The 25781-nt window shown below is 66.6% G+C and overlaps 2 protein-coding genes across 10 annotated transcripts; both read left to right on the forward strand.

The window, feature by feature from the left end:
- Positions 1-1507: 1507 nt before the first annotated feature.
- On the forward strand, positions 1508-15889 carry DMTN (dematin actin binding protein). 7 transcript variants are annotated; one of them, XM_068174446.1, is made up of 17 exons: positions 1508-1600; positions 7036-7099; positions 7336-7390; positions 8996-9070; positions 9240-9395; positions 9618-9662; positions 9747-9855; positions 10686-10742; positions 10814-10966; positions 11047-11156; positions 11234-11339; positions 12985-13046; positions 13166-13214; positions 13748-13755; positions 13962-14021; positions 14114-14194; positions 14272-15889. In XM_068174446.1, the coding sequence occupies exons 3-17, from the start codon at positions 7373-7375 to the stop codon at positions 14383-14385; spliced, it is 1203 nt and encodes a 400-aa protein (XP_068030547.1). In that variant the 5' UTR covers positions 1508-1600; positions 7036-7099; positions 7336-7372; the 3' UTR covers positions 14386-15889. The 7 variants fall into 7 exon arrangements, 1 of the variants encoding a protein (XP_068030547.1); XR_010993886.1 differs by having other exon boundaries at positions 13748-14021; XR_010993889.1 differs by having other exon boundaries at positions 8999-9070; positions 13748-14021.
- Positions 15890-16032: 143 nt separating this feature from the next.
- On the forward strand, positions 16033-25006 carry LOC137463335 (actin filament-associated protein 1-like 2). Of its 3 annotated transcripts, XM_068174444.1 has the most exons (15): positions 16033-16384; positions 19525-19653; positions 19753-19827; positions 19942-20018; positions 20225-20613; positions 20725-20904; positions 21095-21178; positions 21357-21441; positions 21512-21730; positions 22484-22609; positions 22687-22808; positions 22917-23025; positions 24040-24195; positions 24283-24393; positions 24484-24511. In XM_068174444.1, the coding sequence occupies exons 5-10, from the start codon at positions 20263-20265 to the stop codon at positions 22558-22560; spliced, it is 996 nt and encodes a 331-aa protein (XP_068030545.1). In that variant the 5' UTR covers positions 16033-16384; positions 19525-19653; positions 19753-19827; positions 19942-20018; positions 20225-20262; the 3' UTR covers positions 22561-22609; positions 22687-22808; positions 22917-23025; positions 24040-24195; positions 24283-24393; positions 24484-24511. The 3 variants fall into 3 exon arrangements, with proteins under 3 accessions (XP_068030545.1, XP_068030546.1, XP_068030544.1); XM_068174445.1 differs by lacking the exons at positions 22687-22808; positions 22917-23025; XM_068174443.1 differs by lacking the exons at positions 22484-22609; positions 22687-22808; positions 22917-23025; positions 24040-24195 and having other exon boundaries at positions 19756-19827; positions 24484-25006.
- The last annotated feature ends 775 nt before the right edge of the window (positions 25007-25781 follow it).

Raw genomic sequence — 25781 nt, forward strand, 5'->3', positions numbered from 1 at the left:
AAACCCTCACACGGCTTCTTTCTTGTTTTTTGAGGTGAGACCCGGGGCGGGGGGTGGAGGTGGGGACAGGAATGTCCTCTGTGCAGAAAAGGCACTGGAGGGTGTCTGCTCCCAGCCTTGCCCTGGGGGGGCCGAGGGCACCTCCCCAGAGCCCCCCTGGCTGCAGAGGCCCTGGGTGCCACCCGCTGCCATCCCAAACCCCCTGGTCCTTGCCCTCCAGAAGTCCCATCAGCTGGACCGGGGGGTGCCACTGGGGTGCCAGGGCTGGTGTCCCCTGGGGAGTGTCCAGGCCAGCCCCCGCAGCCTGGAGGTCACCGAGCTCCTCTGGGTGCAGCCCCAGAGCCCTGCGGTGAGGCAGAGGGGGGCGGTTTGGGGTCAGGCAGCTGCTGCACAGAGGGGGGGCAGGGCTTGTGCCCCCGGGAATGCAGGAACACTCCTTGGGGCCGTCCCGCAGGGTGGGGAGGCCAAGGGATGCTCCTGCACTCCCTTCATCCCTGTGTGTGCCCAGGGGATTGTCCTGCACTCCTTACACCCCTCTGTGTGTGCCCAGGGGATTGTCCCGCACTCCTTACACCCCTCTGTGTGTGCCCAGGGGATTGTCCTGCACTCTTACACCCCTCTGTGTGTGCCCAGGGGATTGTCCTGCACTCTTACACCCCTCTGTGTGTGCCCAGGGGATTGTCCTGCACTCCCTCATCCCTCTCTAAATCCACAGGATTGTCCTGCACTCCTCCATCCCTGTCTGTGTCCACAGGATTGTCCTGCACTCCTTCCATCCCTCATTGAATCCAGACAATTATCCTGCATTCCTCCATCCCTCTCTGAGTCCAGAGGATTGTCCTGCACATTCTCCATCCCTCACTGAAGGATGCCCCTGCAGCACCTCCATCCTTCCCTAAATCCACAGGATTGTCCTGCACCCCTCAGTGAGGCTGAAGGATGCTTCTGCACTCCCTCCATCACTTGGCAAGGCCAGAGGATTGTCCTGCACTCCCTCCGTCCCTCTCTGAATCCACAGGATGCTCCTGCACTCCCTCATCCCTCTGAGTGTCCAGAGGATTGTCCTACACTCCCTCCATCCTTCTCAATGTCCAGAGGACTGTCCTGCACTCCTCCACCCTCTGTGTGTCCAGAGGACTGTCCTGCACTCCCTCATCCCTCACTGAATCCACAGGATTGTCCTGCACTCTCTCATCCCTCACTGAATCCAGAGGATGCTCCTGCACTCCTCCATCCCTCTCTAAATCCACAGGATTGTCCTGCACTCCCTCCATCCTTCTCAATGTCCAGAGGATTGTCCTGCACTCCCTCCACTCCTGTGTGTGTCGAGGATTGTCCTTCACTCCCTCATCCCTCTCTGAGTCCACAGGATGCTCCTGCACCTCCTCCATCCCTCGCCGAGCCCCCGCGCAGCTCCTGCCCGCCCTGCAGCTCCCGGCGAGCCCCGAGGCCGCTCCCGCACATCCTCCGCGGCTGCGGAGGGAGGCGGTCGCTGTGGCAACGTGCGTGCGGCGCAGGGGCGGGAGGGGATGCTCGGCGCGGGGATGGCTCCCGGCGGACGAGCAGCGCTGCCTGCGGCGGGCCATGGGCTCCCCTGAAGGTAGGGCCTGACCCCCCGGGCCCCCCGGGCCTCCGCCCGCGCCGGGCCCGGCTCTGAAGGGCACGGCCGGGACAGGCGTGACCCAGCGGGGTCTGGCGAGCGTGGCCGGGCTTGGAGTGGGTGCATGGGCCGCTGCGTGCTGCGGGTAGGAGCCGCATCGGGGCGTCCCCAAACTCCTCCCGCCGTCCCCGCGGGTGCCCCGGCGTGCCGGGCCGGGAGGTCGAGCCCCGGCGGCTGCCACGGCCGGGTCAGGCGCCCGAGCAGCCCCCGGGCGCAGGTGGTAGCCGCCGAGCAGCCGCTGCGATCGTCTTCATGCTTGAGAAACTGGGTTAGTGGCGGGGGAGAGGCAGCCGCAGCCTCGATTATTCACGGGCACGGCCCCGGGGGGCGGCGGGGGCCGGCGGAGCCCCCTCGGCGCGGGGGGACGGCGGCACGGCGGAGCCCAGGCCGGGATGCTCCGGCGAGCCCGGCCGGCCCTGGCGCTAAAGGACACGTTTGTGAATCCCCCTGGGGCTGTATCCCCGCCAGATGTTCACCTCTGGGCCTGTATCCCCCCAGATGTGCGGCCCCGGGTGTGTTCCCTCCCAGATGTGCACCCCGCGCGTCCATCCCCGGACACACCCCAGGCTCTGCCTCCCCCTGCGTGTCCATCCCCCCCCAGATGTGCATCCGGAGGGGTCCGGCAGCCCTTTCCTAGGCCGGGTGGGGGGAAACTGAGGCAGCAAAGAGCAGAAGCAGCGAGGAGGAGCCCCAGAAAGGGAGCTGCTGTCACCAGGCAGCGCTCCCACACAGAGCCGGGAATAGACTCCGGCTCCCGGCGCTGCGGCACCAACGCAGCCCCGCCGCCCCCGGCAGGGCCCGGCCGCGGCTCCGCTCCCGTGCCGGATGCCGGGATGCCGGGATGCCGGGATCCCGTTCCGAGCGGCTCCAGAGGGATGGAGGTGCCGCAGCCTCGCTGCCCTGCCCTGCCCAGCCCGGCCGCACTGCCCAGCCCTTCCCCCGGACCGGGGCTGGACCGCGACCCCCAGGGCGTGTGGGGGGCTTGGGGTGTGGGGGGCATCAGCTCTCCCCACCAGAGCCCAGCGCTCGATTCTGGCAGATTCCCAGCACCTCCCAACCCTCGCTGGGCTGCGCCGGTCCCGCGGGTGGAAATTCCCGCTGGATTTCCCCTCCCGGGGCAGCGAGGGGTGGGCGCAGCACCCCCAGACCCAGCCTGGGGGTCGGGTTGGGCGGGAGGTGCCATCCCCGCCCCGCCCCGCGCTGCCGCAGCCCCGTGAGGTGCTCAACACCCCCCCGCCCCCCACCTCGACACAGGCTGGGGGTGCCAAAATCCCTCCGAGGGGCTGCGGGGGGAGCGGGGGCTGCCGCGCCCGGTGCCCAGCGGGGGCTGGGGGGGTGCCGGGGGTCCGGGCTGCCCCTGGCAGCGGGGCAGGCCGGGTTATTCCTGTTTTCCTCCCTCTTTGTGCCGGGGAAGCGGGAGGAGCGGCGGCCAATACTGCTTCGTCATGATGCCGGCTAATTCTCCTCTTGTTGGGAAAGGGACTGAGCCAGCAGCGAGCTGGGGAGAGGCGAGCGGCACCCACGCGGCCACCAGCCCCCCCCGCCGGGCAGCCACGCACTCCTCCACCCTCCCACGCAGCGCTCCACGCAGCCTCCCCCGCACGCCCGCCCAGCCGCGGTTATCGGGCGCCGGGGCTGGCGGGGGGTGATAGGCTCGCTCGCCCGCCCGCTCGCCCGCCCGCGCCCCGCTGTCACGCTCTCGGATGCGCCGCAGCCCCGGTAGCCCACGCGCGAGTCGGGGCCTCCTCCCGCCCAGGGCATCCCCCCGCGGCCGGAGGGATGCGGTGTCCCCGGCCTTAGGTGAGTGAGCGGCCGCGCGGCTCGGGAGGGACGGGGACAGGGCTGGGGACAGGGCTGGGGACAGGGCTGGGGACACGGCTGGGGACACGGCTGGGGACAGGGCTGGCGCCGGGGGGCGCGGGGGGGGGCCGGTTCGTGGCGGCCGCTCTCCGTTTTCTCGTCGCTTTTCTCTGCCGCCGCTCCCGGGGGGAGCTGGGGGGAGGGCTCGGGGGTGCCCCACAGTTTGTCCCCCACCTTGTCCCCACACCCAGCGCTGCTGCCATCGCTGGGGGAAGGGTAGGGGGGGACGCGGGGACCCCTCCCCGAGCCCCCCCCGCGGCACCGCAGCGCTCCTGGCGCCCCCCCGGGACACCCCTGTCCCCTTTCCCTGGGGACATCGCCACGGGCACGGCGGATGCCAAGGGAGGGAGGAGGCCGGGACAGCCCAGCCCTGCCCAGCCCCACCTGAGCAGTGAATTTGGGGGGGGTCTCAGCGCTGTTGCTGGGGGGGCACCCCCCAATCCCAGCCCCCTGTGAAGGGTTTGACGCTCCCTGGCCGTGGTGGTCACGCTTTTGCCACGGACACGGAATTTTGGAGCGCCCCAACCCCCCCGGCAAAGCCCGGAGGGGCCAAATTCCTGTTTCCCCACCGCCACGGAGCATCGGGGGCTGATTTAGGGGGAGAATTTCGGGCGCAAATTTGGGGCGTCCCCTCTCCTCTCTTGGCCGTGGATGGAGCCGTCTCCGGGGGTTTCAGCTGCTACCTGTGGGCACGCAGGGTGGGTGGCTAGGCTGGGCTAATTCCAGGGCCACCACCTGGCACCTCGGGACCCCCGGCCACCTCCCGGTGTCGTGTCAGGTGTGAGCCCCGCTGTGGTGACCCCAGGCGCGGTATTGGGGTGCCGAGGCCCCCCCCCCCTGCGTGCCCAACGCTGGGCATGCCATGGGGCTGCCTCCAGGGCTGGCAGAACCGCGGGGTTTTTGGGGCGCGGGGGCACCCCCAGACCCCCAGCGGGAGCCCCGGAGGGCGCGGCCTCCTCACACATCCCCAGCGGGTCCCGCCGCGTGCGGGATGAGCAGGCTAATCCCACTTTAATCCCAGATTACGAGCCACGTGAGGCGCGGCCCAAAGCGGGCTGTGGGGTGGCCATCGGGGCAGGGGGGCCGGGCAAGGAGCCCCCAGCCCCCGGCAGTTTTGGGGTTCAGGCTACGCCTCCCCCCTCTAAACCTGCGGGGCTCGGAGCCTCCTGGCAGGGCTGGGGACAGCTGCGCTGGCCCAGATTCCGCGGATGGGAGGAACCGAGGAGGTGGAAATGCCTCCTTCATCTCCATCCGCTCCGGGATGGGGTGGGCGGATTGTTGTTACCCCACCCCCCCCCCCCCCATCCACCTTCCACCCAGGGAAACTGAGGCACAGAGCATCCCCGTGCCCGCGGCAGGTCCATCCCAGCCATGGAAAAACGCCCGGGGCTGGCAGCCGGTGGCTTTTGAGGCCACCGAGGTGCTCGGGCAGCGGCGCGGAAGCGATGGCTGTCAATAGCCACGGGCTCGCTGCCTTGGCCCGGCGGGGATGGCAGCGGCAGAAACAGGACAAAGGAGGAACCGGACACCGGCGGGCCGCGGGTCGGGGACCCACGCGCTGCCCGTGGCTCGTCGCTGTCGCGATCAAGTTGCCGGTGGGGCCCCGCGTGCGGCGGTGCCTCGGTTTCCCCGGTGAGCGGGGAGGATGCTCCGGGCCTCGCCTGCGCTGTTTGTCTGGAGGTTGTGGTGGGAGGAGGAGGAGCAGGAGGAGGAGGAGGAGGAGGCCGGGGCTGGGCTGGGCTGGGCTGGGAAGCACCGGACACCGTTCCCAGGGCTGGCGGGAACCGTCTGTTCGGGGAACTTGTGACCCCGGCTGTCCCCCCCCACCCCGTCGCTGCTGGCCGCGAGCCGCGGCAGCCGCGCCACAGTTCGGGCACACGGTGGCACGGACAGGGAGGGAGGGTGAGGAGGAGGGCGGTGGAGGAAGGCTGGGAGTCCCCTCCTGCACTCCCCCGGGCCGTGGGGGGGTTCTCACGGCCTGGCCCCTGGCCCGGGGCCGGGCCCTGATGGCTTTGGCGGCTGCGAAAAGTCAAATCCGGATTTCCTCGGGTGGGGAGGAGGGATCTGCCTCTTCCCGCAGCAGCACAGCCCTGGCTCCCCCTCACGGCGGGGGACCGGCACCCCTCCATCCCGGTGAGCCCCGCCCGCACGTGCCCTGTCCGTCCGTCCGTCCGTCCATCCATCCTTCCTTCCTTCCTCCATCTCTCTCCCTCTTCCCACGCTCCCTGCCCAGCCCTTTTCTTTCCCCGCCGTGGGTCCCCTCAGCATCGCCCTGAGAGGGGGACACGCTGCGTCCCCCTCTCTCCTGTCCCCGCTCCCCCTCGCCCTCCTGGCCAGGAAAATCCCAAACAGCCGAGCCGCCCTTATCTCGGGCCACGCGGGGGACCTGGCAGCGGATCCGCGGGGACATTGGAGGTTGCCATGGGGAACGCGGCTGCCATCGGGGCGGTGGCTCCCTGCCTGCGCCTGATAAGCTGTCCCCGCGTCCCCAGAGCGCGGGGAGGGGCGGGGGGGGACCGTGGCCGAGGTGGTTGTGCAGGCCCGGCACCCCTCGCCAGTTTTGTGGCGTCTCTCCGCGCCCCGGGCTCGGGTTTGTTTTCCTTCCCCGCCGGCCCCGCACCCACCCTCCCGCCGCTCCCTCTGCTCCCGTTCTCCGCCATCGCATCCATCTGCTCGCTGTCACCGCGTCCCCGCCGGTGGCCCAAGCGCCCTGGAGCGCCACCGGAGGCGGGGGGCAAGGCTGGCTCCGGCACTGGAAAGTGTGAGCTCACGGCTGTGCCCGCCCGGACAATGCCACCCTTGTGCCGGGCCGGGGGTGCCCATCCCAGCGGTGCCGGATCCCCCGGGAGGGCGGGGAGGTGCTGGGGGTGGGGGTCAGCGCCCTAAACCCCGTCCCAGTGCCAAATCTGGGGGTTCTTTGTTGGGGGGGGGGGTCTCACGGGAGGGACACGGCGCTGCCGGCGGAGCTCCCCCTCCCGCGCCCTCCGGCTGCCCGAGGATGCTCCCGGATCTCTCCGATCTGCTCCTGCTCCATCTCCGCATCCCACGGGAGCGAGCTCTGCGCTCGCGGGGCTGGGGGACAGCGGGCTTGGTGTCCCCAAAGGCGGTGCCACCGCCGTGCCCAGCCTGCAGGGCTGGGGCTCAGGGCCGGAGCTGCCCGCGCTGCTGTCGCTGTCGCTGTCACTGCCCGGCTCGCAGGAGCTTTCCCCAAGTCCCTCCCTTCTGAAAGGAGAAGTTTGGAGCAGAATGGGGAATTTTCCCCTTTGTGCGCGGCATTGTGGCTTTAGAGCGCGGCCAGGCCCGAGCCCCGGGGGCTCTGGGGGGCCGAGCCCGCTCCGCTGCCGCTGGAGCCTTCTGGAGACCGCGGGACAAAAGGGCGTCACTGCCGCCAGCACCGTCAGCAGCCCCGGGGCAGGGACACGCAGCAGGCACGGGGACAGCGTGGGGACAGCGTGGGGACGAGGGCTGGCTTCGTCACCCTGCGAGTCACCGCCACCTCTGTCCTCTCCTCGCAGAGGGAACATCCGAGCCCCAGCCCGGAGTCGGCGCCCAGAGGGATGTGGAGCCACAGAGGCAGCGGTGAGTGCGGCGTTCCCGCCTGTCCCCTGCCCGGGGCACACTGGCATCTCCCGGCAGGCCCGTCCTGCTGCCAGCGCAGCAACGTCCGGCAGTGGGGACGTGCCACCCCCGTGCCCGGTGTGGGGCGTGCAGGGCTCAGCCCCGTGCCAGGAGGGCGGTGGGAGATGGGACCCCCAGCCCGGGGTGAGGGGCTCTGTGCCCACCCTGGCAGTGCCCAAACCCCGCTGTCCCCACAGGAGCCTGTGACTGACACAACCGCCCAGCCACAGCTGAATGGAAAGACTGCAGAAGGTAAGGGTGGGGCTGGGGAAGGGGTCTGGGGGTCCAAGGAGGGGCTTGGGGGTCCAGAACAGGGTTCTGGGGTCCAGGGAGGGTGTTGGGGGTCCAAAGAGGGTGTTGGGGGTCCAGAACAGGGTGCTGGGGGTCCAGGGAAGGTCTTGGGGATCCAAGGAGGGTCTTGGGGGTACAGAACAGGGTTCTGGGGTCCAAAGAGGGTGTTGGGCATCCAGAACAGGGTTCTGGGGGTCCAGGGAGGGTCTTGGGGGTCCAGGGAGGGTCTTGGGGGTCCAGGAAGGTCTTGGGTGTCCAAGGAGGGTATTGGGGGTCCAGAACAGAGTTCTGGGGGTCCAAGAAGGGTGTTGGGGGTCCAGGGAGGGTGTTGGGGATGCATAACAGGGTTCTGGGGGAACAGGGGAGGTCTTGGGGGTCCAGGGGGGGTGTTTGAGGTCCCAGGAGGGTGTTGGGGGTCCAGAACAGGGTTCTGGGGGTCCAAGGAGGGAGCTGGGGGTCCAGGGGAGGTCTTGGGGGTCCAGGGGGGGTGTTTGAGGTCCCAAGAGGGTGTTGGGGGTCCAGAACAGGGTTCTGGGGGTCCAGGGAAGGTGCTGGGGTAGAAAACTGGCTGCTGGGGGTCCAGAAAAGGTTCTGGAGGTCCAGGGAAAGTTCTGGAGGCCTAGGGAATGTTCTGCAGGTCCAGGGAAGGGTGTTGGGGGTCCAAGGAAGGATATTGGGGGTCCAGAGAAAGTGATGGGGGTGTGGGAAAAGTTCTGGGAGTACAGAACAGGGCGTTGGGGGTCCAGGCAGGGTGCTGGGGGTCCAGAGAAGGTTTTGGAGGTCAGGGAAGGGTGTTGGGGGTCCAAGAAAGTTCTGGGAGTACAGAAGAGGGTGCTGGGAGTCCAGGTATGGTATTGGGGGTCCAGGCAGGGTGTTGGGGGTCCAGGGAAAGTGCTGGGGGTCCAGGTAGGGTGCTGAGATAGAGAGCAGGGTGCTGGGGGTCCAGAGAAGGTTCTGTGGGTCCAATAAAGGGTGTTGGGGGTACAGGGAAAGTTTTGGGAGTACAGAACAGAGTGCTGGGGGTCCAGGCAGGATGCTGGGGGTCCAGAGAAGGTTTTGGAGGTCCAAGGAAGGGTGTTGGGGGTCCAGGGAAAGGTGTTGGGGGTCCAGGTAGGGTGCTGGGGGTACAGGGGAAGTGTTGGGGGTCCAGGGAAAGTGCTGGGGGTACAGGGGAAGTGTTGGGGGTCCAGGTAGGGTGCTGGAGGCGCTGGGGGTCCTGGCAGGGTGTGGGACAATGGGGAGCCCTGCAGGCAGGGAAGGCACACGGGGCTGGTGGCCAAGGGCAGGGGCTGGTGGCCAAGGGCAGAGGCAGTAATGGGCTGCTGTTAGCAGGGCCTTGCCTTCCTCCTCCTCCTCCTCCTCCTCCTCCTCCTCCAGCCCAGCCTGGCAGCACCATCTAGTGGCAGCGTGTCCTGGCCAAGCCGTGTCACCTCCCAGCTGTCCCCTGCCTGCCCGGCGCCCGCCAGAAATCCCAATCCCCAAGGAATCTGGGATCCGCGGGATTTGGGAGCTCAGGGGTGTCCCCTGAGCCCCTTCCTGGGCTGAAATCCCCCCTTTTCCCTCCAGCAGCCACTGACCTCCCCTGGGAGCGTCTGCTCTTCCCGCGGATCCAGCGTTCCTGGCTCTCCCTCCAGCATCGTGGTAAGACATTCCCACCTTCCCACCTCATCCCTAAATCCATGGGGTCGTGATGTGACCCCCCCCAAACCCTCCCCATCCCCCCTGGCACGGGCTTGGAGGGTGCGAACCCTCCCCATTCCCAAAAATTCCCTTCTGCACCCCAAACGAAGGCGTTTTCCCTTCCTCCCAGGCCAAAATGGACAACGAGGTCCTGGGCTACAAGGACCTGGCTGCCATCCCCAAGGACAAAGCGATCCTGGACATCGAACGCCCCGACCTGATGATCTACGAACCCCATTTCACCTACTCGCTGATGGAGCACGTGGAGCTGCCCCGGAGCCGGGAGGTGAGGAGGAATTCCCTGGATTTTTTTGAGGGAGAATCCCGCCTGGATGGAAGGATCGCCAAGCTGGAATAGAGTTCTAGGATAACTGAATAAAATTCCAGCACAAAAATACCTAAAATTTATTAAAATTTGTCAGAATTCGTAACAGTTCATGAAGGTTATTAAAACTGTTAAAATTCAGCAAAAAACCATTAAAATTCATTCAATCCTTGCCTTCTGCAGCGCTCCCTGTCTCCCAAATCCATGTCTCCTCCTCCGTCCCCGGAGGTGAGTACCGGCACTGCTGCGGGAGGAGGGGGTGGCGCTGGACTGGGGAGGGGTCTCGCTGATCCCGATCCCGTTTTCCCGCAGGTGATCCGGGAGTGGCTGGAGAGCCGGCCCCCCAGCAGCACCCCGGTGCCCCCCTCGCGCCAGGGCGCTGCCCCCACCCGCAGCAGCGTCCAGCACTTCCACCGACCCGGTAACGGCCCCGGCACCCCAGAGCGGGACCCAGCGCTGCCTGCCCCAGCCAGGCTGTCCTGGAGCCTCTTCCCGACCCCATGAGCTCCCACTCCCATTCCCATCAGCTCCCAACCCCATGAGTTCCCATTCCCAACCCCATAAATTCCCAATCCCATTCCCATGAGTTCCTATTCCCAACCCCATCAGCTCCGAACCCCATCAGATCCCACTCCCAACCCCATGAGTTCCCATTCCCAACCCCATCAGCTCCCAATCCCAACCCCATGAGTTCCCATTCCCAACCCCATCAGTTCCCAATCCCAACCCCATGAGCTCTGAACCCCATCAGCTCCCAACCCCAACCCCATAATTCCCATTCCCAACCCCATCAACTCCCAATCCCAATCCCATGAGTTCCCAATCCCATGAGTTCCCAATCCCATGAGTTCCCATTCCCAACCCCATCAGCTCCCAATCCCAATCCCATGAGTTCCCAATCCCATGAGTTCCCATTCCCAACCCCATCAGCTCCCAATCCCAATCCCATGAGTTCCCATTCCCAACCCCATCAGCTCCCAATCCCAACCCCATGGTCTTCCAACCCTATGAGCTCCCATTCCCATGAGTTTCCATTCCCAACCCCATCAGCTCACATTCCCAATCCCAACCCCATTTGCCCCCAATCCCATGAGTTCCCATTCCTAACCCCATAAATTCCCATTCCCAACCCAATGAGCTCCCAATCCCATGAGTTCCCATTCCCATGAGCTCCCATTCCCAACCCCATAAATTCCCACTCCCAACCCCACGACCTCCCATTCCCAACCCCAAATCCCTTTTTCCTTCCAGAGACTGACACGACAGAGCTCAACATCTACAAGAAGCCCCCGATCTACCGGCAGAAAGGTGAGTGGGGGGGGTCTATCCCATGGGATGGGGCATGCCGGGATGATGCCTCACCCCCGCCGTGCCCCCAGACCACCATTCCAGTGCCCACCACGGGAAGCATCTCATCGAGGACCTGATCATCGAATCCTCCAAATTCCCGGCGGCGCAGCCCCCGGATCCCAACCAGCCCGCCAAGATCGAGACCGACTACTGGCCCTGCCCGCCGTCGCTGGCCGTCGTGGGTAGGTGGAAACAGCGAGGTTTTCCCTCCTGGAGACCCCAAGGAGGGCTGGGAATGGCTGGAACGTCCCTTTTCCCGCAGAGACGGAGTGGAGGAGGCGGATGGCGTCCAAGAGAGGGGAGGAGGAGGATGAGGATCTGACGGAGGAGATGAAGAACCTGCGGGAGCTCCAGCGGCAGGAGCTGAGCAAGGTCAGGGGCGGGGTGGCAGCGCTGAGGGGCTGGGGGTGCGCTGGCACCGATCCCAAAGTGTGTCCCTCGGTTCCCAGGTCACCTCCAACCTCGGGAAGCTGATCCTGAAGGAGGAGATGGAGAAGTCGCTCCCGATCCGGAGGAAAACCCGCTCTCTGCCGGACCGGACGCCTTTCCACACGTGTGAGTGGGATTGTTCTCCTGAAGCCCACGGCCCTTTCCCTCCTCATCTCTGGGTGCCTGTACCCCCCTCCTGTCCCCCAAATCCTGCCTGCAGCTCCCAAATCCTGCCCGCAGCTCCCAAATCCCACCTGCACATCCCAAATCCTGCCTGCACATCCCAAATCCCACCTGCAGCTCCCAAATCCTGCCTGCACATCCCAAATCCTGCCCGCAGCTCCCAAATCCCACCTGCACATCCCAAATCCTGCCTGCAGCTCCCAAATCCTGCCTGCACATCCCAAATCCCACCTGCAGCTCCCAAATCCTGCCTGCACATCCCAAATCCTGCCTGCAGCTCCCAAATCCTGCCTGCACATCCCAAATCCTGCCTGCAGCTCCCAAATCCTGCCTGCACATCCCAAATCCCACCTGCAGCTCCCAAATCCTGCCTGCACATCCCAAATCCTGCCTGCAGCTCCCAAATCCTGCCCGCAGCTCCCAAATCCCGCCTGCACATCCCAAATCCTACCTGCACATCCCAAATCCTGCCTGCACATCCCAAATCCCACCTGCAGCTCCCAAATCCTGCCTGCACATCCCAAATCCTGCCTGCACATCCCAAATCCTGCCTGCAGCTCCCAAATCCCGCCTGCACATCCCAAATCCCGCCTGCACATCCCAAATCCTGCCTGCAGCTCCCAAATCCTGCCTGCACATCCCAAATCCTGCCTGCAGCTCCCAAATCCTGCCTGCACATCCCAAATCCTGCCTGCAGCTCCCAAATCCCACCTGCACATCCCAAATCCTGCCTGCAGCTCCCAAATCCCACCTGCACATCCCAAATCCTGCCTGCAGCTCCCAAATCCTGCCTGCACATCCCAAATCCTGCCTGCAGCTCCCAAATCCCTGCCTGCACCCCTGCCTGTTCCTGTCCATCCCTTCCCATCCCTGATGGTCCCTGCCTGTCCCTAAAGGTCCCTGATGGTCCCTGCCCATCCGTGCCTGTCCCTGCTTGTCCCTAGAGGTCCCTAAATGTCCCTGATGGTCTCTGCCTGTCCCTAAAGGTCCCTGCCTAAAGATCCCTGGTGTCCCTGATGGTCTCTACCCATCCCTGCCTGTCCCTAAATGTCCCTGATGGTCCCTGCCCATCCCTGCCTGTCCCTAAAGGTCCCTGCCTGTCCCTGCTTGTCCCTAAATGTCCCTAAATGTCCCTGCCCATCCCTAAAGATCTCTGCCTGTCCCTAAATGTCCCTAAAGGTCCCTGCCCATCCCTGCCTGTCCCTAAAGGCCCCTAAAGGTCCCTGCCTGTCCCTGCTTGTCCCTAAATGTCCCTAAAGGTCCCTGCCCATCCCTGCCTGTCCCTAAAGGCCCCTAAAGGTCCCTGCCTGTCCCTGCTTGTCCCTAAATGTCCCTAAAGGTCCCTGCCCATCCCTGATGGTCTCTACCCATCCCTGCCTGTCCCTAAAGGCCCCTAAAGGTCCCTGCCTGTCCCTGCTTGTCCCTAAATGTCCCTAAAGGTCCCTGCCCATCCCTGATGGTCTCTACCCATCCCTGCCTGTCCCTAAATGTCCCTGACGGTCTCTGCCTGTCCCTAAAGGCCCCTAAAGGTCCCTGCCTGTCCCTGCCTGTCCCTAAATGTCCCTGACGGTCTCTGCCTCTCTCTCAGCCCTCCACACGAGCTCCAAGAGCTCCTCCCTCCCCGCCTCCGGCCGGAGCACCCTCACCCGGGTAAGTGGCTGCCAGCTGTCCCCCCACCCTGCCGGGGTCACCCCACCCCGCTCAGGGCTTTGGGGTCCCCCCTGTGACCCCGTCCCTGTCCCTGTGACCCTGTCCCTGTCCCCCCGCAGCTGCAGTCGGCAGAGTTTGGCTCGGCGGGGAGCGAGAAAGGCAGCCCTGGTGAGGACCGGGAGGGAGTGGGGGTGTCCTGGGAGTGTGGGGGTGTCCCTGGGGGTTTGGGGGTGTCCTGAGGATCTGGGGGTGTCCCCGGGAATGTGGGGGTGTCTTGGCGGTGTCCCTGGGGATGAGGGGGTGCCCTGGGGGTGCCCTGGGGGTGTGGGGGTGTCCCTGGGGATGAGTGGGTGCTCTGGGGGTGTCCTGGCAATGTGGGGGTGTCCCTGGGAGTGTAGGGGTGTCCTGGGGGTGTGGGGGTGTCCTGGCGATGAAGGCGTTTCCTGGAGATGTCCCTGGGGGTGTGGGGGTGACCCTGGGGGTGTGGGGGTGTCCTGGGGGTGTCCCTGGGAGTGTGGGGCATGTCGTGGGGATTCTGGAATGTCCTGCAGGGAAGTGGGAGCGATTTGGGGATGTGGGGATGTTCTGGGAGACGTGGGGGTGTCCCCAGGGACTGGGAGTGGTGGCACAAGCCCGGGCTCAGCAGGAATGTGGGGGCACAGCGGGGTCCCCGGGCTGAGCCCCCTCCTCTCTCTGTCCAGCCCTGCAGGTAAGAGCTCACCTGGCCCGGACACCGAGACCCAGCGAGAGGGTGACGTGCGGGGAGGGGGGCACGGCCACCGGGGCCACGACGAGTCCCTGGAGCAGGGACGGATGGCCTGGCACCCCCAGGCTGGAGCCCCTCACCTCGGCTCGGCTTCAGGGGGAGAAATTGGGGGGTGGGGGCCGGGCTGACCGCAGGCTTTGCCCCCCCAGAACGGCCAGCGCGGGCGCATGGACAGAGGGAACTCCCTGCCCAGCATGCTGGAGCAGAAGGTGAGCGGGGCTGGGGGCCTGGATGGGGCTGGGGGGGCTTGGAAGGGGCCGGGGGGGCTCTCTGAGGGTCTCACAGCCCCCCCACTTTGCAGATCTACCCCTATGAGATGCTGATGGTGACGAACCGAGGCCGCGTGAAGCTCCCGCCCGGCGTGGACAGGACCAGGCTGGAGGTAGGGGCTGTGTCAGGCTCGGGGGGCTCCTGGGGGGTCCCTGCGCTGTGTCCCCACCCTCTGTCCCCCCCTCGCAGCGCCACCTGTCCCCCGAGGACTTCCTGAAAGTGTTCGAGATGCCGCCGGAGGAGTTCGGCAAGCTGGCCCTGTGGAAGCGCAACGAGCTGAAGAAGAAAGCCTTCCTCTTCTGAGCCTTCCTCTTCTGAGCCCTCCTTTTCTGAGCCTTCCTCTTCTGAGCCTTCCTCTTCTGAGCCCTCCTCTTCTGGATCCTCCTCTTCTGAGCCCTCCCGGGCCAGCTCAGTCCGTGTCGCGCCGTGTAACCGCTTTAGGGCTCTCAGCTGGTTTTTACTGGGGTCCCCCCCCTTCCCCCGCGCCCCCAGCCCCCCAGATCTGCCCCCCACGCCTCACTCCTGCTGCAGGGGATGGCACCGGGGGGCTCGAACCTGCCTGGCCGCGGGGGCAGGGCCGGGGCAGCCCCCGCCCCGCGGCGGGCACGGCTCAGCCGGGAGGGGAGGTTTGGGGGGTCTCTGGGCTTTGTGCCCCCCTTTTCCCCCTGGGAACGCGCCTGGCTCTGCTTTCGGCTCCACTAGGGGGGCACTGCGGGGGTCCCCTCCTCCCTGGGGGTCTGCTGCCCCCAGCCCCACCCCGGGGTGCCCCCCAAGGTGCCCATTGTGCCCCAGCCTGAGGCTTGGGAAGAGCCTGGGGGCCGCCACTGCCAGACCGATGTTCTCCCGGCAAAGCCAGGCCCAAATCCCAAATCCCAGCTTCCCCTGCCTCCATTCCCCCGGTTCTGTCCCCCCCGGTCCCTCCTGTGCCAGGTGCTGCAGAGGGAACCCCAAGGACACTGCCAACCCCCCCCGGCTCCGGGCTGGGCAGAGGGGCAGGGGGAGCATCCCGGGGGTGGCAGAGCTGGGGTGGGGGGTCCCTGGGGCAGCTCCTGGAGCATTTCCAGCTGTGGAAGGGGGGGATGCAGGGGGGCGCTGGGGCGATGATTTGGGGGGCACATGAGGGCACTGGAGTGGTGATTTGGGGGACTCAGGAGGGCGCTGGGGCGATGATTTGGGGGGCTCAGGAGGGCACTGGGGTGATGATTTTGGGGGGCACAGGAGGGCACTGGAGTGATGATTTTGGAGGGCACAGGAGGGCACTGGAGTGATGATTTGGAGGGCGCTGGGGTGATGATTTGGGGGGCTCAGGAGGGCACTGAACTGGCACGGATGATGAACTGGAGCGATGGATTGGAACAGGGCACGGCTCGATGGGCACCGTGGCCACCCACCGGGGGTCGGGCACTGTCCCCGTCCCCTCCCGGCCGCGTGGACCGGGCTCGGCACCGGGCAGCACCTTCCCTTCTCCCCCCTCCCCTCTCCAGGCACACGTTTTGGGCAGGACCCCTCTCTCCCCGCACCCCCCCGCCCCTCCACGCTCCCCGGTTTTTGTTTCCAGCCACTTTCCAGCCGCTAGACCTTGTTGGGATGTAAAGAATGTAATTTCTCGGGAATTCACTGGCCCATACTTGCCTTTCACTGCTACAAACGACATATCTATAAATATATATATAAATATGGGTTGTTTTCGGACTGGACTACAGTGATTCACTTTCTCTGTTTTTGTTAGAGTTTATTTTATTTGCTGGTGTCGGAGAATCCGCGTGAGAGTGATTTTTTGCTTACAATTAAAGGTGAAATGGCTTTATCCAGCCCGGCTCCGCAGCTTTGCTTCCCCTTCTCGTCCAAAAATCCCACCCGGACCCGCGCCTCGTCCCCGAGCCCGGGTCCCTGCAGATGGCGGTGCTGCTCCGAGGAGGATGCGGAGCCTTCCCCGCCTTCCTCCCGCCCCGGCCGGGCTGTGCTGGGGGCCCGCAGGGCGTGTGCGAGCTGAGCCGGGCCGGGACAACGCTGCCCCGGTCCCGGCCCGATCCCGGTCCGGATCCCGGTTCCGGTCCCCTATCCCCATCCCTGTCCCGGTCCGGATCCCGGTTCCGGCCCCGATCCCCATCCCTGTCCTGATCCCGATCCCGGTCCGGATCCCGGTTCCGGCCCCGATCCCCATCCCTGTTCCGATTCTGATCCCGATTCCGATCCCGGTCCGGATCCCGGTCCCCATCCCCATCCCTGTCCCCATCCCGGTCCGTCGCGGTCCCGGTCCCGCCGCGATGTGAGCGCTCCCGCACCATGTCCCGGCAGCGAGGTACGGGGGCTCCGAGGGGATGCGAGGCTGGGGGGGACAAACTCAAAAACGGGGGGAAAAGGGGGTTCGGCGCCTGCGGGAGGCTGCGTTGGGGTGCCCGCGCGGGGGCGGCTGCTGTGGGGTGCCCGTGGGGGCGTGGGAGGGAACAGGGGGCTCGGGAAAAGAGGGGAGGGCGAACAGGAGGTGGTGGGAGGTGCGGGGGGCTGCGGGATGGGAGCTGGAGGGGAAGGGACGAACGTGAGGGGACAAGGAAGGACGGGGTGTCCCCCGCGACATTGGGGTGCCATGGCAGGGCGGGGGTGGGGGCAGCGCCCCTTCCAGCGCCCTCCCAGGGGCAATTTGGGGGTGCAACAGCCGTGGGGGGAGCCTCCCCACCCTGCAGCCGTGGCCTGGAGCCTCCGCACATGACGAGTCACGCTGTGGCCGCGAGCAGCTCCCTGCAGCCTCCTCTGAGTCATCCCGCGCTGGGTCAGAGCCACCCCCGGGGTCCCCCGGGTCACCCCCGCACCCCCCGGACGCCTCACGGCACGGACGAAACCCCGCGTGGGCGCCGACCCCAAACGGCGGCCCCGAACCGCGGCCCGCGCTGGCATCACCCGGGCACCGCGCGTTCCCACGGCATCCCTGGGGGCCGCCCCGTCCTTCCTCCTCCTCCTCCCCCGAGGATGAGGAGGATGGCACGAGGATGAGGATGCCACACGTCCCGCGGGAGCGGGGAGCTTTGCTAGGAGACGCTCTGTGTGTGTTTGGGGGGCGTTTTCCTCCCGCCCTGGAGACCGAGGCAGATGTTTTCCATCCCGGCCGCTTTCCCTTGGCACGGCGGCAGGCAGCGGGCACCGGGCCAGGCTTCAGGGCAGCCCCTGCCCGCCCTGCGCCGGCTGCGGGCACGGCTGGGCGCAGCTGGGCACCGCCGGGCACGGATCGCTGCCCCAGCGAGGGCACCGCGGCCGGGGGGAGCGCGGGGGGGCCGCAGCGAGGGCAAAAGGGTGAGTGGACGGAGATGTCATTGCCGAGGAATTCGGCCTGGGCGGAGGAGACGAGAAAGGGAGGGAGGGGAAGAGCCGGGCCCGCTGGCCAGGGGGGGACAGTCCCCGTGTGCCCCACACCGCCCGCAGGTCCCTTCAGCCAGCCCCTGCCCCAGCCCCCGCCGCTTTTCCCCGCAGGGAGCTCTTTGCCCCCCTTCCCTTCCCCCGGTTTCCAGGGAAATCCAGATGTTTGGGCCCGGCTCCGGCGTTGCTCAGCCGGACCGCGCTGCCAGATGTTTCCTCTCCCCGCGGGCAGGGTGTGTGCTCCCCGTCCGGGGACGCGCGGAGGGGACGGGGGTCCCCCGTGCCAGCACCTCCGGGGGAGGAGAGAGCGCTTCATACACGTGGCAGTGGGGGGCTCCTTCCCCCGCCTGCCCTCGCCTCACCCAGTGAGTGCCACCTCCTTTTTGGGGTGCACTGCATCCCTGTTAACCCAGAGAAATAGGGGATTCAGGGATGCGGGGGGTCGGAGTCACCCGGGGGCCTTGCAGGAGGAGCATCGGTTGGTGGTGGCTTCGCTGGGACTGTCCCTTTCCAGCTGGGAGATGGCAGGGGGGCTCAAGCAGGGATCAGGATGCTCTGGGGGCATCTGGCACCTGTGCCAGGCGGTGCTGGGTTCCCGCGGCGGCTCTGGAATGTTTGATCCCAGCCGGGAGCAGCGAGCAGAGCCCGGAGCGGGCCCGCGCAAACCAATTCCAGATGCGCGGCTGGAAGGAGCCTGAGGGGAGCCGGGCAGCGACCCCGGGGGGCTGAGGGACATCTGCCCGCTCCTGTGGTGGCAGCCGGAGCTGCCCAGGGCTGGAGGCCCTGCGGGAGAGGCGACAGACTCAGGGTGCTCCTGGTCCGGCTCTGCAACACCTGCGTGGACCCCAAAGTGCCCCCAGCGGGGACAGAGGGACCCTGTGCCCGTGCCCGGAGTCTCTCGGGGACCGCGGGGTGGAGGCGGTGCTGGCCCGGCTCTCCCGCTGTCCCTGCCCCGGGCACAAAGCAGCTCCTTGTCCCTTGTCCCTCTCTGTCCTTGCCCGAGTGGCAGCGCCGGGGTCCCCGCCTGGCGCTGAGCCCCGACCTCTGTCGCCGCCCTCGGTGCGTGAATGGCCGGCATTTCAGCCTTCATCAGCTGCTCCAGCCTGCCAGGGCTCCTCTTCCTCCTCCTGATCCTCCTCCTTATCTTCCTCCTCATCTTCCTCCTCATCCTCCTCCTCCTCGGCACGTGGAGCAGCAGCAGCGCAGCCCCCGCCACGGCTGCCCCGGTCCAACCGGGAACAAACAGGCTCTGTGAGCACAACAGAGGAGCCTTCATCCCCTCAGGGCGCCCTCCTCATCCTCCCCCGGTCCCCCCGGGCCCGTCAATGGCCGGATTGTGCCCGGCCGGGGCAGGTGCCGGAGCAGGGCAGGGCCGGTGAGACCGGGCACGTAACCACCATGGCACTGGGGACCCCTCATGGCATCGGGGACCCTCCATGGCATTGGGGACCCCCCATGGCATCGGGGACCCTCCACGGCATTGGGGACCCTCCACGACATTGGGGACACCCTCATGGCACTGGGGACCCTCCACGGCACTGGGGACCCTCCACGGCATTGGGGACACCCTCATGGCACTGGGGACCCTCCATGGCATCGGGGACCCTCCATGGCATTGGAGACCCTCCACGGCATCGGGGACCCTCCACGGCATTGGGGACACCCTCATGGCACTGGGGACACCCTCATGGCATTGGGGACACCCTCATGGCATCGGGGACCCTCCACGGCATTGGGGACACCCCCATGGGCCTGGGGACCCCTCATGGCATCGGGGACCCCTCATGGCATTGGAGACCCTCCACGGCATCGGGGACCCTCCACGGCATCGGGGACCCTCCACGGCATTGGGGACACCCTCATGGCACTGGGGACCCTCCATGGCATTGGGGACACCCTCATGGCATCGGGGACCTCTCATGGCAATGGGGACACCCCTATGGCATGGGGGGCACCCCATAACATTGGGGACACCCCCCATGGCATCGGGGACACCCCAGCCGTGCCCAGTGCGAGCACAGGGATGGGGACCCGCGCCCACACGGTGCTCTGGAGGGTGCGGTGGCACGTCCCTGTCCCTGTCCCCTGCAGACCTGGACAAGCTGCTGTCGGACCTGCGCTCCTTCCTGCTCCTCCTGGACCGCGAAAGCCTCAGCGCCGCAGCTCGGGCCAAGAAAAAATCCGTGTCCGACCTCCTGGCCCGGCTGCAGGGCCCGCCGTGTGAGTGCGGGTCTGGGGGCGGGGGGAGCCCCGGCCGGTGCCCGGTGGGCAGCGGGGCGGGCGCGGGAGCGGGGCCGTGACCCGGCGCTGCCCCCGCAGCAGAGGATGCAGAGTACATGATCATGCGCTGCCTCTCGCCCTCCCCGGGGACCCCGCAGGGCCGGACCAGCCCGGGTGAGTCCCGCGCTCCGATCCACACCCTCCATCTCCTCCTCCACGCGTGGTTTGGGGGGTCCCCGACCCCTCAGCACCCCGGCACGGCGCTGCCGGTCCTGCTTTTCCCCGCAGGCTCCAGGAGGGCGGATGCAGCGGGAGGCAGAGGCTGCGAGAGCCGCCCGGGCAGCGCCCTGAGCCTGCACGGAGCGGTGAGAGGGGGCAGGAGGGGCTGGGGGGGCTCAGGGGGGTGGGAGAGATGCCCGGCCGTGCCAGGGATGGCACTGCTGGCTAGGATTGCCCGCAGGGGGGGTCCAGCCAGGCTTTGTGGTGCCCACCCACCCCCGGCAGTGACTTGGGGACCCTGCGAGGTTCCTCCGAGGGGGCAGCACCTTTGGAACGCCCCTTGTGCCCCCAGAACAAGGAGCCGGGCGTCCCCCCCGCCGCCCCCAGCCGATGACTCCTACGAAGACGCCGAACCCCCCGGCCATGGCAGAACCGGTGAGGTCTCCCCGCGCCCCCCTCCCCAGCGCCCCCGCGGCCCCCCGCGCCCTGACCCCATCCCGGCTCCCAGGCGGGTGGCGACAGCGACAGCAGCCACTACGAGTCGTACGGAGAGGAGGAAGAGGAGGAGGAGGAGGAGGGGGTGACGGACCGGGCCCATTACCTGCGCTGGCCATCGGCCACCAGCGCCGAGGCGAGCCCCCCGGGCGCCCCGAGGCGCAGCTCTGCGGCTTCCTCTGGAGGAAGCGCTGGCTCGGGCAGTGGGCGAAGCAGCTCTTCATCGTCCGGGAGCACGTGCTGCTGGTGAGGGGCTGGGAAGGAGGATGGATAAAGGGACGGAGGGTGGCAGCGGGGCTCCGTGCCCCCCCCTGACCCCTCCGTGCCCCCCTGACCCCGCCGTGCCCCCCCGCCCAGTGCTTCAGGTGCGCCGCGGACCTGCAGCCGGTGCTGGAGCTGGACCTGCGCGGCTGCCGGGTCACCTACAAGGACAAGCGGGGCAAGAAGATGCCCCACGCCCTGAAGGTGACAGGGACGGCGGGAGAGGTGCTGGTCATCGGCTTCCAGAGCCGGCAGCAGGCTGAGGACTGGAGGAAGGTTTGGAGGTGTTGCAGCCGGGCAGGAGCGGGGTGGGCAGGGGGAAATGGGGGGCACAGCCCTGCTCCGGTGCTCCCGGGCGGGCTGGGGATGATCCGGTGCGTCCCCAGTTCCGTTCTCGGGGTTGTGCGGAGCCTTTTTAGCGGGGGAGCTGGAGCGCGGGGTGCAGCGCTGCCCGTTTCCCTCGCAGGTGATCGAGGAGGTGAGCAGTGATGCCCCGAGCGGGTTGGCAGCCCTCAGTGTCCCCGCGTCGCCTTCCTCGAGGCTCAGCAGGGTGAGTTTGTCCCCCGGGAAACCCAGGGATGGGAGCGGCTCAGGAATACACCCCAACCTCATATCCTGGGGTTCTTCTGGGGACAGCTGCCTTGGGGAGGGGGGTCGGGGTGCAGGGGGCTGAGAACCCGCAGAGCTGGGGCTCCCCCCGTGCCCACTCTCGGCCTGCCGCCCCCCAGCTCGGCAAGGAGGAAGAGGAGGAGGGGAATCGCTCCCGGCAGAGCCCTGCGCGCAGCCCACGGCCCGGAGAGGACGCCAAAGGAGGTGGGGGCTGCGAGGGGACGGGGGTGAGGGGGGTGCCGCCCCCCGTGCCCGCTGACGGGGCTGCCCGCAGGGTTCCTGGCGGTGCGGCTGCGCGGGCGCTGGCAGCGCCTGTGGTGCGCGGTCCGGCACGGAGCCCTGCGCATGTTCCCGGAGCCCGGCGCTGCCCAGCGCCCCCTCTGTGCCCTGCGCCTGGACGGCTGCGAGGTGTCCCCCGGGGCGGCCGCCCGGCTCCCCCCAAAACCTCCGGATCCGCATCGCCCAGCGCGGCCGGGAGCTCGCCCTGCTGCAGGTGAGTGACCACGGGGAACCTCCGTGTCCCTCCCGGGGGGCACCCCCTGAGCACGGACCCTGCCCCGGGGGTGCCCCCTGAGCCCAGACCCCTGATGCAAGGGCACCCCCTGAGCCCAGACACTGCCCCGGGGGTGCCCCCTGAGCCTGGACGCTGCCCTGGGGGTACCCCCTGAGCCCAGACCCTGCCCCGGGGGCACTCCCTGAGCTTGAACCCTGCCCTGGGGGTGCTCCCTGAGCCTGGACCCTGCCCTGGGGGCACTCCCTGAGCACAGACCCTGCCCCGGGGGCACCTCTGAGCCTGGACCCTGCCCTGGGGGCACTCCCTGAGCCCAGACCCTGTCCTGGGGGCACTCCCTGAGCACAGACCCTGCCCTGGGGGTACCCCCTGAGCCCAGACCCTGCCCCGGGGGCACCTCTGAGCCCAGACCCTGCCCTGGGGGTACCCCCTGAGCCCAGACCCTGTCCCGGGGGCACTCCCTGAGCCTGGACCCTGCCCTGGTGGCACCCCCTGAGCCCAGACCCTGCCGCGGGGGGCACTCCCTGAGCCTGGACCCTGCCCTGGGGGTACCCCTTGAGCCCAGACCCTGCCCTGGGGGTGCTCCCTGAGCCCAGACCCTGCCCCGGGGGCACCTCTGAGCCCGGACCTGCCCTGGGGGCACCCCCTGAGCCCAGACCCTGCCCTGGGGGCACTCCTTGAGCCTGGACCCTGCCCTGGGGGCACTCCCTGAGCACAGACCCTGCCCCACACCAGGCCCGTTCGGACGAGGAAAGGGAAGCCTGGCTGAAGACCCTGCAGGCCAGGGGAGGAGCGGAGCCAAAGAAGGGTGATGGGCCCCCCCCGAGACCCCCCCAGGCCGAGCAGCCGCCCTGCTGCCGGGTAAGGGCTTTGGCCACCCCCAGCCCTCCCACTCCGTGCGGGCTGGGGGAGGTAAAGGCCTCCCCTCCTGCTCGCAGGGGGCTGCTGCTGCGCCGTGTCCCGACCCCCCAACGCCTACATGGACGATCCCTTCGGGCAGCCCCCGCCAGCCGAGACCCCCAAACATCTCTACTCCAACGCGGAGCGGCTGCAGCAGCTGGTAATCTCTGCTGGCGCTCTTTGCCCCCCCACTCGTGCCCCTCAGGGTGCGGGAATCCACTCCCACCGTCCCCTTGCCCACGGGCTTCTCCCGGGCTTCCTCCTGCAGCAGCAGAGCCTGGACCGGGCAGCGCCCGGGCAGCGCAGGAGACCCGTGTCTGCCCTGCCCGCCTGTGCCAGCAGCCACGCCGCGGGCGGTGCCCGGGCCTCGCAGGCAGGTGAGAGGGGCGGCGTGCTCAGCCAGGGCTGCGGCGGGGTGTGCCCACGTTCCCCAGCTCCACTGCTGCCATGGAGGCTGCGGTGCCCACGAGAGCTGGGATTTTTGTGTCCTTCCCCTGGCCTTCCTCCCCAGCGTTCCTCCTCTTCCCTTCCTCCTGATTATTCGGGATCGTTCCCGCAGCCTTTCCCAGCTGCTTTGTGGTGCGCCTCAGTAATTTTAATTTTGGAGCATTTTTACTGGGAACGGGAGTTTGTGACCTGTGAGGTGGTCACAGGGCTTGGGGTTTTGATTTTTTTAATTTTTTTTTAGGGGGGAAAATCAGCTTTTTGGGGTGGATAATTGGCCTTTCTCTTCTCTTCCTCCTGACCTTCCTGGCTTTCCTTCCTCCTGATCTTCCCTCCTCCTTTCCTGCTGATCATCCTTTCTGTTCTCTTCCTCCTCATCTTCTCTTCTCTTCTCTTCTCTTCTCTTCTCTTCTCTTCTCTTCTCTTCTCTTCTCTTCTCATCTCTTCTCTTCTCTTCTCTTCTCTTCTCTTCTCTTCTCTTCTCTTTCTCTTCTCTTCTCTTCTCTTCTCTTCTCTTCTCTTCTCTTCTCTTCTCTTCTCTTCTCTTCTCCTCTCTTCCTCCTGATCGCCCTTTCTCTCCCCTTCCTCCTGTTCACCCCTTTCTCCTCCCTTTCTCCCCATCGTCCCTCCTCTCTCTTTCCCCTGAGCCTTCCTCCTGACGCTCCCTCCTCTTCCCTTCCTCCCCAGCTCCACCAGCAGCTCTCCGGGCCAGGCCTGCCAGCGCCCAGCTGCCGAAGGACAGCCCCAACGTGCAGAGCAGGGATTTCTCCGGCTCCCAGCACTCGCTGACCCTGCTGGAGAGGAGGGGGGACGCGGGACGGGCTGGATGCCCTCATCGGTGGGAGCACGGAGGGGCTCTGGGGCCGGGCACTGCCCGCTCCCGGCCGGGGCGGCCGGCGGGGCTGGGGGGGTGCCCGGCCTTGGCAGCGCTCCCGCTGTCCTTGCAGGGAAAAGAGCCTTTCCCAAGCTGGAGGAGAAGGTGGGGCAGCTGGAGAGGGGAGTGAAGGGCAGGCTGAAAGCCGGCTCCGAGATGAACCTGCTGGCCCTCGGCAAGTCGCTGAAGGGTCACATCGCTGCCCACCGCCAGCTCGGCTGGCTCCGAGGTGGGGGACGCCGGAGGAGGTGTGAATTACAGGGATGGCGAGGCTTGGAGGGCGTCCCTGACCCTTTTCGCGCTGCTTTTCCCTCAGGGATCGTTCCTCAGGCCGCTGCTGAAGCGCACCACGTCGGCCAGGAGCGCCCTGCGGCCGCCGCCATCCCCGCTCATGGCGGGGAAGGGAAATGTGATGCAGAAGACAAGGGTAACTCCGGGATCCGGGGGAATGGGAAGGGTTATGGGGATCCTATAGAACAGGGAAGTGAGGGATTGACCCCCCCTGCAAATTGTCCAGGAGTGGGAGATGAAATCTGCGATGTGAGCACGCAGCCGGAGTCTCCCAGAGAACATCGGGCTGCACGTGGATCGTGCGGGACCTGCCTGGATTCAGCCTGGAATTTGGCTTTTATCCATCACTATCAACGCTACAACTACGCACATCTATTTTTTATATCCAGATATATCGAAACACACATATCAGCTCTCCAGCCGGGGCTTCCCTGCCTCTCCCCGCTGCACCCCCACCCTTCCCTTCGTTTTTGGGGTACACAATTCCCGGGTACACCTTCAGGAGCTGCTGGAGCTGTCCCCATGTGGGCCCAGTCCATCAGCGGTGCCCCAATCTCCCTCCAGCACCCCGAATTTACAAGGATGGGTACGGATCAATCCTGGGGGACACAGATTTGGGGGGCATCCGATTGTCCATTCCCTGGAGTCAGCGGGACCCGGGCTGGGCCCTGGGCGCTTTTCCAACAGCTGTGCTTGTCAGGGCTTGGTTTTAATTGGAGAAATGTTTGGGGTTTTTTAGAGAATTAATTAAAAAAAAAAAAAAAAAAAAAGTTGTAAAACTCGGGTTTTATGGTAAAAGGTGAGCTGGGAAGGGGGGTGTCCTTGTCCTTATCCTGGTGAGTGTGGGCTCCATCCCATGGAAGCGGTTTGTGGGGTCAATCCCAATCCCAGGGAAGGGGTTTGTGGGGTCAATCCCAATCCCAGGGAAGGGGTTTGTGGGGTCAATCCTGATCCCAGGGAAGGGGTTTGTGGGGTCCATCCCGATCCCAAGGAAGGGGTTTGTGGGGTCAATCCTGATCCCGGGGAAGGGGTTTGTGGGGTCAATGCTGATCCCAGGGAAGGGGTTTGTGGGGTCCATCCCGATCCCAAGGAAGGGGTTTGTGGGGTCAATCCTGATCCCAGGGAAGGGGTTTGTGGGGTCCATCCCGGCTGGGTTGATGCCCATCCTGGTGTGTGGGGTCCATCCCCATCCTGGTGAAGGGGTTCGTGGGGGGTATTCTAATCCCAGGGAAGGGGTTTGCGGGGTCAATGCTGATCCCAGGGAAGGGGTTTGTGGGGTCCATCCCGATCCCAGGGAAGGGGTTTGTGGGGTCAGTCCCAATCCCAGGGAAGGGGTTTGTGGGGTCAGTCCCAATCCCAGGGAAGGGGTTTGTGGGGTCAGTCCCAATCCCAGGGAAGGGGTTTGTGGGGTCCATCCCAATCCCGGGGAAGGGGTTTGTGGGGTCAATCCTGATCCCAGGGAAGGGGTTTGTGGGGTCAATCCCGATCCCAGGGAAGGGGTTTGTGGGGTCAATGCTGATCCCG

The sequence above is a fragment of the Anomalospiza imberbis genome, chromosome 28, assembly GCF_031753505.1.
Source record: "Anomalospiza imberbis isolate Cuckoo-Finch-1a 21T00152 chromosome 28, ASM3175350v1, whole genome shotgun sequence".
Taxonomy (NCBI): domain Eukaryota; kingdom Metazoa; phylum Chordata; class Aves; order Passeriformes; family Viduidae; genus Anomalospiza; species Anomalospiza imberbis.